The sequence below is a fragment of the Zootermopsis nevadensis genome, unplaced genomic scaffold, assembly GCF_977971745.1.
Source record: "Zootermopsis nevadensis isolate Lab colony 2312 unplaced genomic scaffold, Znev_1.0 Znev_ptg000019l, whole genome shotgun sequence".
NCBI classification, from domain to species: Eukaryota; Metazoa; Arthropoda; class Insecta; order Blattodea; family Termopsidae; genus Zootermopsis; species Zootermopsis nevadensis.
Window position 1 is genome coordinate 504127 of NW_028259151.1, and position 14919 is coordinate 519045.

The window sequence follows — 14919 nt, forward strand, 5'->3', positions numbered from 1 at the left end:
AATTGGAATGGGAAGTTTATACAGTATATGAAATGTAAGATATTCACAGACCTGTAAATTTAAATTTTTATCTGATAAACATTGTGCTAAAAACATCAAAATGGATAAGTAACTCAACATATCTTCTTACCAGATACACACTCTCCATTAGCACTTTCCTTGAAACCAACAGTGCAACGACACCAAGCAGCGTGGTTCTCTGGCTCACAATAAGCATTAGCTCCGCAGGGTAACTTGCTGCATGGATTAATACATGTTCCCTCTATACATGCTAATTGGTCAGCACATTGTTCATTTGCAGTACATTCTCCTTTAGGAGCAACTGAACCAATACCTGAAAGAAGAAAAGACTCATTAACTACCATCAATAAAGATATGGAAATTTCCCTACACTGAAATGCATGTAACAGCTGTAAATAAACACTAATCATTTAATTGGTCACAGAAAGGAATGAATACAATTTAATTCTCTCACTGAATACATAATTACAAGTTGATGAAAGATTACCAGGCTACAAGAAGTGTCAGGTGGCTGACCTGTGAATAAACCATATCTTCTGCCAGCATTTCAAGAACAATCTCTGTTCTCATCCTCAAGGCTGCTGGGTAACCAGTCCGTTCCTTTGTTGCATGCTAGCTGATGGGAACTGGTGGTGGATGGCAGCCATAATAATGTTGCTGGTAGCCCATCTGTTGCTTTGTTTCACACTGGCCAATGGGAACTGGTGGTTGAGGTCCAACAACATCATTACTACCTGCTGTCAACCACCAGTTCCCACCAGCTAGCACACAACAAAGGAACAGGCTGGTCACCCAGCAGCCTTGAGAATGAGAACATTGATTGTTCTTGAAATGTTGGCAGAAGATATGCTTTGTTCACCGTTCAGCCACCTGATGTGGCTTACAGCCCAAGAATCTTTCATCAACTGCAGTCGCTGCGAAAGCTTCACCTCATATAACATAATTACAGAGATTCTTTTGCCATAAAAAGACCGAATAAACTGTTACTGTTACTGTTACTGGAATTTTTACTGAATATGCTTTTATGAACATATTTTTTGATTTTCTTCATCATGAATCAACTTATTATTTGTGGAACTCAAAATGGTGAAGCTCTATTAATAATGGTACATAAAGTATGCACTCATTTTGTACATTCCTGCATGACAAACCAGTAACTGATGAAAGACAAGTGTGTTAAATGTGTTTAGACACTAATATTCTTACACATTCTAGCTAAATTAATAAAATATTTTCAACTTTATTTTCATATTCAAGAGTTCCTAAACTATTTCAAATCAGAGTTTTGGACTACATGTAAAAAGGAAAAAAGTATCACTGTACTCACATCCTCCCCTATAAGGATCTCCCGTCATTCCTCGTGCACACACACATTTGTAGCCTCCTTTCTCATTGAGACAGTGTGCTCCATATGCACATGGGTTATCTATACATTCATCTATATCCACACAGCCATGAAAGGGATCTCCTTTGTAGCCAGTCTGACACATACACTTAGGAGGATCACTTGGAGTGCACTTCGCATTGATACCACAAGGAAATCGTTCACATGGACCTTCATCAAACAATACACATTATTTTACATATGACTCCAATTGAACTAAATTTACACAGCATATTTTCTTTTGCTTAGAATGCATGCTAATATAGTGATCAAGAAGAAATCTGACTAGGAATTGCTTATTAAAGCAGTAGTAAACATTGTAACTTAAATGATCACCAGTTTTAAAAATGTTACTGGATTCTTTTTATATACCACAAGCATCAACCCAAGAGTCAAAACACTACAACAAATCAAATACTTTTTTATATCATACATGTGAATATCTGTACATAAAATGTAGACACAAAAATTACAATTTGATTGTCAAATAAGGAAACAAATCACAGCATTCAGTCAGAACTAAATGTTGTTGATTATGATGATTATGATTGTTGTTGTTTTGTCACTACAAATGCTTGAAAGGAGCACAGAAACACTTTGTAGATGACATGTCGCTCATAAGTAACAAATTGAACTTCCATACCTAAACCACAATGTACAAAGTTCTGGTTCAGATATTTAAATGCAAGTGCTGTATACTAATTTTGTCACTCTCTGAAAGCATGATTTTCTGTTCTTTCTTGGTCTTAGAATGAAGAATGCTTCTAAGAGATGACAATCATTATGGAGGGGAAAAGAGAATTACTTAGCTTTATAAATATACAATGAAGATAATTTAATTTTATAAATTTTAATAGACATACTGATGTATTGTATACATACTTTTGCACTTATTGCCATCCAGTGGGTCGGTGAAGAAGGGTGGTGGACAGACACATTCACCTGGCTGCACACATTTCTCATTAGGAGAGCAGTCACCATCATTGACACATTTGACACGGTTAGGTGAGCATACACTGTTATAAGGGTCTCCTGTGTAACCTCGTGGGCAGACACATTCATGTGATCCAGGTCGATTAACACACTCGGCACCATACCCACACACTTGCCTTCCCTCTTCACATTCATTAATATCTAGAAGTACAAAGAAGCATAATACTGTATTGTCAAAAATGGTGTTAAAATTGCCTTCTTAGAGAGTGTAACTGAAAGAAAGTCTTCATATGTACTCAACACGGGGAGCAGCAATTAACTTTGATATTAGACTAGATGGGAACTGATCTTCATCAGATATGTATTGATTCTCACCTTCACAAGAGCCATCATGTCTTATCCTATATCCTTTTGGGCAAGCACAATAACTGACTCCACCAGCTACTGTAATGCATTCTGCTCCTGCTGGACAAGGCTCTCCCTTTGAGCATCCCGCAAGTACACAGTTGCCATTGACAATTTGGTAAGGTGCTTGACACTGACATTCCAGAGTATTGCATTCTGAAAGATACATAATCAGTCCACATATGTTATTTTTATTGTAGTGGTTATGACATGTATGTGCTATGTTGTATGCTACAAAATGGGTTGACACTATGAAACAAAACGTGTGCCACTGAAGGTGCAACAATGTTATGAATGATTCAGTCTGTTCATTTGAATACTGATTCCACAGTTTGCATAATATCATGTGATTGCAGAAGATGTTTTCATGACCAATTATATACTGCTGATTAATTCATCCACAGATGCTTTGTATAGAGAAAAGTAAATACAATATATATTCACACACTGTTAATGAACCATCTACAACGTCACCAGTGAGTCAAGCAGGTCACTGCAAAACAACTGCAATATATTCCTACATTGTTTTGTTGGCGGTGGTATTGGATGCTGTATCATGTTTCAATTTTAAATCTTAAACTCTGATCAGAATTGTATAATGTATAAATGTTTGAGTCAGAAATACATCAATAATGTCTTTATCCCAACTGAAATTTTGTCAGTGATGTCAGTTATCTAGAATAAACATTAAAGGATGTTAAATATTTAAAAAAATATTAACTTTTATGGGAGGGCTCTGTACCTGAAAATATGTACATATGAACTCTGACAATTGATATTTCAAACACTGCTCATTTTATAATCTCCATTAAAAATGACCAAAAAATATATTTTAAATAAGAATGCAAAACTTCTAGAATTAAATGGCTTCTATAACACATTTAAATGGCAGATACTTTTAATAATATACTAAAGGAGAGATTATGGCCTAATAATATACCACTTAACTGGTTAAAGCTTATGAGATGATATAAATATTGAACATTATGGATTGCCTTTAATTCCATATAGATTTTTTACTATAGTACATGTATGAAATTTGACCACATTTTTGATACATTTTTTGCCGACCTAATGCTAACCTTAAATACCTTTATGTTCTATTCTATACATCTGAACTCAAAAATACCATAATTGCAAATTTTCCAGGCAGATGTTACAAAGTTAAAATATATCTTATAAATAAAGAATGTAAAGGTTTCAAACTGAAGAAAGAACTCATACCTTCACACAGAGCAAATGGGTTTCCACTGAATCCTGGTGGACATTGGCACTCATAACTGCCAGGAAGGTTTCTGCATACAGCATTCATTCCACAAGCAGGCTTATCTCTGAGTTCTAAGCATTCATTAATGTCCCTGCATTTTCCTGTCTCAGGATCTCGTGTGTAACCGCGTTGACAGATACAAACACTGCTACCAACAAACTCATCTCTTACACACTGCTCTGATCCAGAGCAGGGTTTGTCTTTTGAGCAACTGAATGGTATTTCCTTTGTACAACCTTCTCGATAGGCATCGCCACTGGTGCCACCAGGACACTCACAGGAGAAACTACCAGGTTCATTATTACATACTGCACCAGAGGTACATGGATTTGCCACACATTCATCTATATCCACGCAGCCACCACTAGCTCCATCGGGCGTGCCTGTGTATCCAGTGCTACACAGACACTTTGCTTCATTGTTGATCAGCATGCACTGTGCATTTGGACCACAGAATACAGTCTCACATGGATCTAAGAAATGAAATAAACTCCATTACATTTGAAAAAGCCCTATTGTTACTCATTACTCTAATCTTACACACAAGTCTAAACTTTAAGTGTACATTATCATGTACTGACTTAAACTCAAACCAAAAATACAACTTCTGTCATAAGTATTCATAACTTATTCATCTCTTGATATGAGTTATCTTCAGTACCTAAGATAAATTATATATTAAATTAAAATAAAAGGTTTTGCAGGCTTATTTCCTTTTGGTAATAATAGTTATTTTGTATTAAGTAAAATATATTTCTTTGGTGTTTATTACCAATCAGATTTATTCTAAAGTGTAAACATTATTTTAAAACGTTTATGAATTGCTCATTCGAGGTGTATACAGCACATGAAGCTAATTTCCTTTTACTTACGTCTACATTCATTTCCAACATTGGGTTCTGGACAGAGACAACGCTTGTGATCATCACAGATTGCATTTCCTGGACAGTCTTTGTCTGCAGAGCAGGTGACCACTCCAGTACACTTGGTTTGTGGATCAGGATCTGGTACAGATCCTTCAGGACATTCACACTTGTATGAACCTGGCATGTTTTGACAAAGGGCACCCGCACCACACGTATCACTACGGCTACATTCATTTATATCTGGAAAAATAAATAAGCAAATTTCAGTCAAGATTATTTTGCTGATCCTTGTAACAGGCAAGAATTTTCAGAAATCTATTGAGAAAAATTTCCATGTAATTTCTTGTGATAGCAATTAAACAAATCTTAGTGATGGTTGAATTCAGATTACGAACAGCACAGCAGATGTAAACTGCATATAGGTGCTTTTGGCAAATGTTCAATTATTCACCATTTAGCTTGATACTCATTGCTGAAGTACTGTCATATCCTTGTTATGATAGGGATTTGATTTTTAAGCCCTACCTCTCAAGATATTATAATGTGTCTCAGCTAAACCTGAACTCGTAACATTTATTAAAGGCTCAAATTACAGAAAGTATTCTGTAATTTTATGTTCTTAAACATACTTAATATGAATACTAAACTCTTCCACTCCAAACATGTCCATTTTTGTAGCTGGTTAACACCGAGAAACAGTCAGCAGAATTCACCATGACTGTAAATTTATTAAAAAATATTGAGTTACAGATGGCTGTCTTTACATTTTGTACTTTAAGTGGTTTTTGTCACTTAGAAATTTCTGGCTCAGTAAAACTTCTAAGGTAATAAGGAACAAAAATTACTGCCAATATCTGATGTTGCTTTCAGAACATTTAGAGGTCACTATCTCTTTCACCTCTTAGGGATAAACACTTACAACCAAAAGAAATTATAGTTTGAATAATAAGTTTATTATGTTCATGTTCTATTTAAATTCTGTATTTTTATAAATTTAGTTGCAACATGACACTTTACTTTCAAATTTCAAATGATTTGCAGGCCAGCTTTCATGGTTTCTTAATTTTAAGTTGCTTCTTTTCTAAATTTGTGACATCTGGGCATGCGATTAAATCAAATATGCCTCTCAATCTTCTAAACTAACAAAATATTTTCATTAATAAAACTACGGCAGAGCAAAAAGACAGGAATCTTCAGACTCACCGCCGTGAAAACCTCAAATCTTATATGGCAGAGCAACTTTTAGACCCCCCCCCCCCCCACATTTCATGTGACTCATTATGAAGATTGATTAACCTGCATTCCTTATCTGATTACACAAATGGACACTGATTATTTTAACTTTGGAAAATATACCTGTTTCCAAATTTGTACCTGTGGAGGCTTCATTTATGCATATTTGTTTCTAGACATGAAACATTAATTTGCTAACATGGTTACAGAACTATTATAAGGATTTATGAATTTACTTTTATAAAAGAGAATGTATGTGTGGTGGACTGAAGTAAGTAAGATTTTTGCCTGTGGTAAATCTTAAGAAATTTCAAATATGCAGCAGCTGCTTAACACAAAATTTAAGAATATATCTATGAGTTGAGTTCAGCCAGTTTCAATTAAAAGTAATTTTAATGACTTGTTCACTTATATTTCACGTCATATAGATTCAACATAGAGAACAACATATCATCATTTCTAAGGGCAGTGTATTTTTTAGTCTGTCCCAATTACTAGACTGAGATTAATAGGCAGGGATAAGAGACAGTGAAATTTAAAATCTTAAAAGAAAACCATGTAGTGATATTCACCTAGACATTGCTTGTAGGCATTTCCTGAAAACCCAGGCTTGCATTGGCATGCAAAGCCTCCAGGAGTGTTTGTGCATTCAGCATTGGTACCACAACGACCTGATGGCCCATTTCGCTTGTCACATTCATCAATATCTGGAAGTGAATAAAAGAGGAATTACAAGAATGCAGAGTAGATTACAGTGATCATAACAGTCCCAGAATAAATATATTTTAAAATAAATGTAAATTTAGTTAAATACATTTCTGGATTAGCCATTAAAATAAGTTATGGAAAAGCACACCTATGCAACCAGCAGCAACATCATTTGGGTTGAAAGTCCATCCATCCTCACAAATACAGTATGCTTCTTGACCTTCAGGCTTGCAGAAAGCATGAGATCCACATTTCACATCCTCACAGGGAGCTGTAAAGAACATTTCAACATGGTAACATACTATTATTGCATTAATTGCATCTTCTGTAGTTGAAACCTGTGTACCATGACACTGTGAGTAAATCATAACTTTTTAAGGAATTAATTATTTACAACTGTGCATATTATAGATATGTTAGCTGTGTAATTTATAGCCCAGCAAATTGCTCAATAATGTTAATTATTTACTTATTACAAGTTAAATATCTCATATTTCAATAACCATTTCCTGCCTAAAGTATCTGAAATTCCCTATTCACTTAGATTTTTGTCCCTTCTAATTGAAGCACCCAAAAGTAACTGCTAAAATTTTAAGATTCTCCTACCATTTCTGGTTAATTTCAAGCATCTCCTGCCATCTTTTGGTTGATTAGCTAATTGGCTCTAATGCAGCTGAACACTTGTTTAGTATATCTTTTCTCTCCTACAAAGGAGGCTATTGAATAGGGTGCCAAGGTTTGTGAAGTAATATAAAATATTTCTCAATATTGTAAAATAACAGGGTAAAAGCAGAGAACTACAGCTTACAGAATGGGGGCAGAAAAGAGTCATCTTACCCTCATTATGTACCTCATTCATTCATCATAGTAAGCTAAGTTTCATCTTATAGACTGGCTGCAGTAGTCTGATATTATATAACTATAATAAATATGTTAGAGCTGTATGACATTACGTATCTCAATTTGTATCAATATACTGAAAATCTTGCTAATAACAGTGACCACTAGCTCTTAAGTAATTAGGGCAATGGTGTAAAGACTTAAGTGGACATGACTTCAAATTTTTTTAATACTTCTCCCACACTTCAATCTTGACATTATGAATGTTTGTGTAGTAAGTTGTATGGCTGTATAAAAATATATCCAAACATGTGATTCAGTGTTCAAATAAAATTGTAATTGATGTTAACCAGTTGTAACCAACATTACATTTCTGTGATAAATCTTATGGACTCATTGTGCTGAACTTTAGTGTAAACCATTTATCGAGTAGGAGCTGTTAAATATACAAATGCAGACATGATGAACATAATAGTAATACCTCATTGCTAAAAACAATTACAAAATTAATAACAATAGTAGGACAGATATTTTAAACAGTGAACTATCTAAGAAATACATAAAATAATATTGACAGTGATTCCATACCTTTACATTTCATCCTGGGTGGTGCACCCACAAAGCCCTGTTCACATTCACAATGGAAACTTCCAGGTGTGTTAGTGCAGATGGCTAGGGGGCCACATGGCTGATTCTGACATTCATCTACATCCACACAGACAGCCCCCTGGGCTAAGAAGCCATCCTGGCAGAAACACTGCCCATCTATACACTCTGCATTGTTCACACAGTCAAAGTTAGATTTACACAGAATGTTTACATCCACCTGTTCACATGCAACAGTTGGATTTGGTTTGCCTGTATATCCTTGTGGACAGATACAGTTATAACCTGGTGATGAATTTTCACAGAATGCATTTGTTCCACATGGTTTGTCCAGAGCTACACACTCATTGATATCTGAAAATAACACAGACATCACTTTTAACCATGGAAATCAACTTTCTGCTTCAGTTTCTTATTACTGCACATTTTAATAGTTCCTGTGAGTTTTGTGACAAATTTTTGTCCTGTGCATGGCAAGTCAAAAGAATATGGTAATTATTAATAATTTATATTTTCTGGAAGTAAATATCACTTCCCCTTGCAAGCAAATTATTACTCTCTTTATTGTTGTTCATCATGGAAAACATGAACAAATTTAAAATTCTGACTTGCATAGTATAAATACAAGGCACAAACATGACCTGCATATGCCAATTGTGTTGACTATGCATAAATAAGGTAGGGACAGACAAAGTAGTACCAGGGGCATACGGAAAGTGGGATACATGGCACTTTATAAATTCAAGGGGGCCCTTGCCAATGTGCTCATAAGACACACAGAGTTTAGACTTTAAGGTTGATCCCGCTCAGCATGGAGCCAGTAATTCTGGCAAACCACATTGGTGAGCTGACAGCATCAGCCAAACAAAGGATGCTGAGAAGACAACTGTTCCATAGATAGGCCTTACCTAATAAGCACAAAAAAAGCTTAAAACTAGAAAGAACTAAAGTAGTGCTGGGGGCTTATGGCAGCTGGGGTATATGGTCTGAGAGCATTATCCTAGTTAAGAGGTTAATCGTCTTCAAAGATCCAGGGACTTCACAAGACCTGGGATCTATAGGGAGGCCTTGACTATGGCCACCAGACTTATGATTTCACCATTTGGGCACACATTTTCTGGTACCAGGTGATATTCATGAGATTCTGCTAAGTACATTATGACTACTGGCAGATCAGAAGAATGGGGATACACAAAAGATCAACTAATGGTCATAGTGCAAGGGGCTCTTTGTCACCCACTCCATTTAAATATACATGTTAATAAAGTGATTCAATACTCTTTCATCTAACATAAGTTTAAATTATAATGTGGTTAAATTTTAGCCTGAACTGTAAAATGATCTGTTACTTTATCCTTCCACTATAGAAGAATTTAAATCAAATTAGACTTCTTAAATATTACAAATATTTATATAAACAGCTGAAATAACTGTGCATTTATATTTTCATTAGTATTAATTATTGTTTTTCTACTAAGCATTTTACTCATATTATGACATGTTTTACAGTCTTGGCTTGCACTGTGAAGAAATGTAAATAAATTTGATTCTGTTTTATTTTATTCTACTCACCAACACATCCTCTAAATGGGTCACCTGTGAATTCTTCTTTACAGGTACAGACAAAACTGCCAACAGTGTCTATACACAAAGCATTCTCACCACATGGGGTGCCATCACATTCATTTACATCTGAAAGTCATATTTCATGTTCACATTATTATATTCAATATATTTTAACAATTGCAATGTGTCTAAACAAAATTCTGTGTAAGTAAACCTACGTAATTATTTTAAATGCAGGTGCCCTGGCATACTTTCAACTTAAGTCCTGAAATAATTTTCAATCAATCCTTATTAAATTATTTATGTACAGTGTGTCCGTAAAATAATGGTGGGGTAACAAACAGTCATAGTTTTGGAACAAAGTATGATAGAGACATGAAATAATCTTCAAAATAAAGAGAAACTCTCCAAGAATCTTACCTGTTCAATAGATTTCGATATGCGCTCCTTTACTTGCCCTGCAGACATCAAGACGATATTCAAGCTCTTGCAATACACGACCGAGAACATCCGGTGTGATAGATGAAACAGCTTAAATGATCCGTTCTTTCAAATGGTCCAAATTTATTATTTGGACAGAGAACACTTGTTGCTTCACATAACCCCACAAATAAAAATCCATAGGGGTAAGATCTGGAGAGCGTAGAGGCCAGGCTATCCACCCTCCTCCTCCGACCCATCGCTGAGGAAATGTTTGGTTTAGGTAATCCCGCACGAATGTGGCAAAATGTGGAGGAGGTCCATCTAACTGGAGAATTAATTTCTCCGGTATTTGGGGCACTGCAATTCAGGTGTTACATAAAATTTATCCACAGGACAAAATTAAACGATTAGAATTTGCTACAGACATTCTGGATAGGTTAGATCATGATGAGGAATTTTTAGACAAGTTTATGTTCAGTGATGGGGCTACGTTTCATGTTTCGGGACGAGTCCATCAGCATAATGTTAGAATATGGGGTAATGAACCTCCATATGTGATTATGGAACATCAACGTGATAGCCCAAAAGTTATTGTGTGATGCGCAATTGGACGAGACAGAGTTATTGGCCCCTTCTTTTTTGCTGAACAAACTGTGATGGGAAAGAACTTCCTGGATATGTTAGAAGGGTTTGCAGCGCCCCAAATACCGGAGAATTTCATTCTCCACTTAGATGGACCTCCTCCACATTTTTCCACATTCGTGCGGGATTACCTAAACCAAACATTTCCTCAGCGATGGGTCGGACGAGGAGGGTGGATAGCCTGGCCTCTACGCTCTCCAGATCTTACCCCTATGGATTTTTATTTGTGGGTTATGTGAAGCAACAAGTGTTCTCTGTCCAAATAACAAATTTGGACCATTTCAAAGAACGGATCATTTAAGCTGTTTCATCTATCACACCGGATGTTCTCGGTCTTGTATTGCAAGAGCTTGAATATCATCTTGATGTATGCAGGGCAAGTAAAGGAGCGCATATCGAAATCTACTGAACAGGTAAGATTCTTGGAGAGTTTCTCTTTATTTCATGTCTCTATCTTACTTTGTTCCAAAACTATGACTGTTTGTTACCCCACCATTATTTTACGGACACACTGTATTTAGTTGAATACACTGTCCAAGTGTATACAACTAATGCAAGAAAACCAATATCCTTTAAGAGCATCTGCAATTGTCATAAGATATTCTGACCCACTGATTTAAAAACTCTGAATGAAAGATGGATAAAATATCTATAAGTTTGGAAATAATGTTAAAATAAATGGACTGGACACCACAATTATCTATTAGTTTATTAGTGGTTACTATAGTACTTCTATTGCTCAAAATAAGAATCAGTTGTAGAATCTGCTATTCAAACTTTCTCACCTTAACATGATTTACAAAAACAAATGAGTAACAGTTTTACCATGCATAATAATAAATAATAAGACATATAGAAGTTCAGGACAGATGATAAAACCAAGATATGTACTGTAAACAGAAAACTGACAAATAAGTCTAAAACATGAAGATCAGCAGAACTGGAAGAAGAAGCAATTTTATTGATAATAACATTTATGAACATGAGATAAACAGTAGAAATAATACACAATGTCATTACATGACGAAGAGTCACTGCTTCCTGACAAGACATTAACTGTAAAAAAGAAGAAACTTTTCCTTTGAATAAAAGAATCCTGAAAATTCTATCTTCCAAAACAATGTATAACTACAAATGAAAAATATATAACTGAGCTGCAAACAGGAGTCCTTCGCTCAAATATGAACAACTACAAGCAAATAAGAATAATACATACAAGCACAGTTTGACAGATATACTGAAAAGAAGTATTTAGGGAGTTTAGCAAGTTTTCAAAATTACGCTAGAAGGATGACAGACAATATCTGCAGAAGAAAGCAATATACATAACCCAATAAACGATTTGTTGAAGTCATCTTTCAGTGACAAGGTCAATGTAATAACTTAAAATAAGAAATTTGCATTTTCCATACAAGCACTTTACAAGAACGCAGATGGAAAAATTCATCAGCATCACAAAGCATTCCACAGAATGGTACAAAGTAGAAGAAACCTTCTTGAAGCTGAAATATATTTGACATTCCATTGGCAGACATGCTTACAGAAATAATAAAAGAGAATGTAGGTAATCTCGGCTGAAGAAATGAGAGGAACCTGCATGAGAATCAACAAGACTAACTTTCACAAAATGAACTGCCTTCTCCACTGAATCCATGTGGACACAGACACTTGAATGATCCCGGAATGTTGAAACATTTGGCATTGATGCCACAAGTATTGGAACGGCCACATTCATTTATGTCAAGACACTCTTGATTGGGCAGCCCTGTGTAGCCCGCTGGACACTCGCATGTAAAGCTACCAGGTGTATTCACGCATTCTGCATTCCCTCCACACTGACTTGTACCATTGGCTTTCTCACATTCATTAATGTCTGTTAAAGATTTAAGTTATGCAAAGAAAACATTATTTTAGACTTATTGTAACATATCTTAAATCTAAGAGAACTGAATTAATCTGTTTCTGCTTTTCAGATTAATACATATTTATAGTGCTAATGTGTTAGCATTTCACAACTCAAACTTAATAGCTATCTGTAAGAACAATAGTTTTTAAACTCAAGTAATTCAGTTTGTTGTTCTTCAGAGTCAAATATAGTTTGAATACTATAAAACTGACTACAATTTTTCTAGTCCATCTCAGGTTGAAAACCCAGTTACAGAGTATACTTTTATTTAACATTCTCAAAAAGCCCATTGGTCATAATTATATATGATTTTAACAAATATGTGAAAACACACAATATCTCGGAAGAAGTCCAAATTATGCAGCGGGTTTCAACTTAATGGTCATGTGTATTTATTCCCACCTTTGTGAGTCTTTGTTTTTGTTTGGCTTTTTTCGTGTTTAACGAATTGTGTGTCTACTATTTCTATTTTATTCTTTTACGCCCCACGGATGAATGGTGTGGTGATCTTCTTATATTCCGGGAATTTCACTTTTTTAGTTTGTCGGGAGATAGGGATTAGCTCTGTCTAGTGGGCCCAACTGAAGACGGAGATAGAGCCCCATCTCTGAAACGTCATTTTACGTTTTATATTTTATTTACTAGACGGTGGATAATATCCAAGAAAATTTTTATTCAAATGTGAAAACACATTCCAGAATTCTTAAAAAAAACTTTTGTCATTCATTATGTAGCACTGTGAAATGAGTGGGAATGATCTGTTTAGAGCAATGAGTAGAATTTTGACAGAATCATTTGTTGGTCTCTCACCAAACATTGTACAATCAAAAACCAGAAAAGCTATAGCTATCACAAAATTTTAAAAAAAAATTAGCAAATACCTTTCATTATTACTGTTCTATGGTTATTGTAGAATATCTTCTCTTTGAATTTAATATCAGAAGGGTTAAGCATCATTTTTGGTTGAAAAGCAAACGAGACTAGTGCCGCTACCTGGAGAGGAAACTTTCACGTCTTTTCAAGATCTGATGTTAATGTGCTTTCCCTGAGATGATTTCACAATACAGTATATTTACAATGATATTAATGAAAGTATTTTCATGCTGTTATATTCTGTCAAAAATAAATTGACAAAAATATTTATCGTTTAAATATGTTATCTGTACCTCGCATTCCTTAATTATGACATTCAACAACAGTAGTCCAACAGGAGACAGAATAAGAGTAAACTAAACAGCTCACCTGCACATTCATGAAATGGGTCTCCAACATATCCTGGGGGACATGAACATCTATAGCTTCCAGGCATATTACTGCAGAGAGCATCCCTTCCACATGGACTGCGTGCACATTCATCAGCATCTGCACAGCCTGTGGTGTATGGGTCACCATCAAAGCCAGCTAGGCATTCGCACCTGTGTCCACCTGGGAGGTTTGTACAAATAGCACCAGGCCCACATGCATGTTGGTCCTCACATTCATCTTGGTCAACGCACTGAGGTGGAAAGGGAGAAATACATGTAAAAATTATACTATTATGAAACAAACTTTTCCCTTTCATTTACCACTTTAATTCATATATAGTTGTAAAATTATTCATGGACATACAATTTCCCAATTAAACGTTATTATAACTTTAATATATCATATCAATTGATTTTATGTTAGACCAACGAACAGAAAGACTAAAGAAATTTTGGAGTTGCAACAGATTCATAAACAGCTAATCCACAAATGCAAATAAAGATTATAATTATTATCACAATCGTTGTGCCAATGTTACAAATATTTTTTAATTCACATTAATTTAAATAAATCAAATATGTAGTCATAATACATGATTCAACATTACCTCCTAATATTTTCTCTAGAATGTTTTGACTTTATGTGAGTCATTTGTGATTTAACACAATGCATTTTATGATATAATATATCTCAAGCAAATAAGGGCCAAGGGTTGGAATTTTACCTGAATGGCATTTTCTTAAGGATATTATACTTACAGTACTATCATGACTTTAATTATTTTATTGCAACATTTCAGATGTATTATTTAATCTGACAGTACTTCTAATTAATTCAAAAATGTTTTTCTTCCCATGTATTACAGATATATCTA

General features: G+C 34.9%; 1 protein-coding gene across 5 annotated transcripts in view; it reads right to left on the minus strand.

The window, feature by feature from the left end:
* The window catches only part of dpy (fibrillin-like protein dumpy), a 385379-nt gene that overhangs the window by 241075 nt on the left and 129385 nt on the right, over window positions 1-14919 (minus strand). For all 5 annotated transcript variants that reach the window (XM_087351382.1, XM_087351381.1, XM_087351380.1 and 2 more), the window contains exons 8-19: window positions 14043-14295; window positions 12513-12767; window positions 9836-9955; window positions 8246-8617; window positions 6966-7088; window positions 6682-6816; window positions 4883-5116; window positions 3968-4483; window positions 2714-2899; window positions 2288-2539; window positions 1349-1576; window positions 131-334 (exon numbers count right to left, since the gene is read on the minus strand). In XM_087351382.1, the coding sequence (XP_087207508.1) occupies window positions 131-334; window positions 1349-1576; window positions 2288-2539; window positions 2714-2899; window positions 3968-4483; window positions 4883-5116; window positions 6682-6816; window positions 6966-7088; window positions 8246-8617; window positions 9836-9955; window positions 12513-12767; window positions 14043-14295 (2878 nt within the window). The remainder of the gene's footprint in view (window positions 1-130; window positions 335-1348; window positions 1577-2287; window positions 2540-2713; window positions 2900-3967; window positions 4484-4882; window positions 5117-6681; window positions 6817-6965; window positions 7089-8245; window positions 8618-9835; window positions 9956-12512; window positions 12768-14042; window positions 14296-14919) is intronic.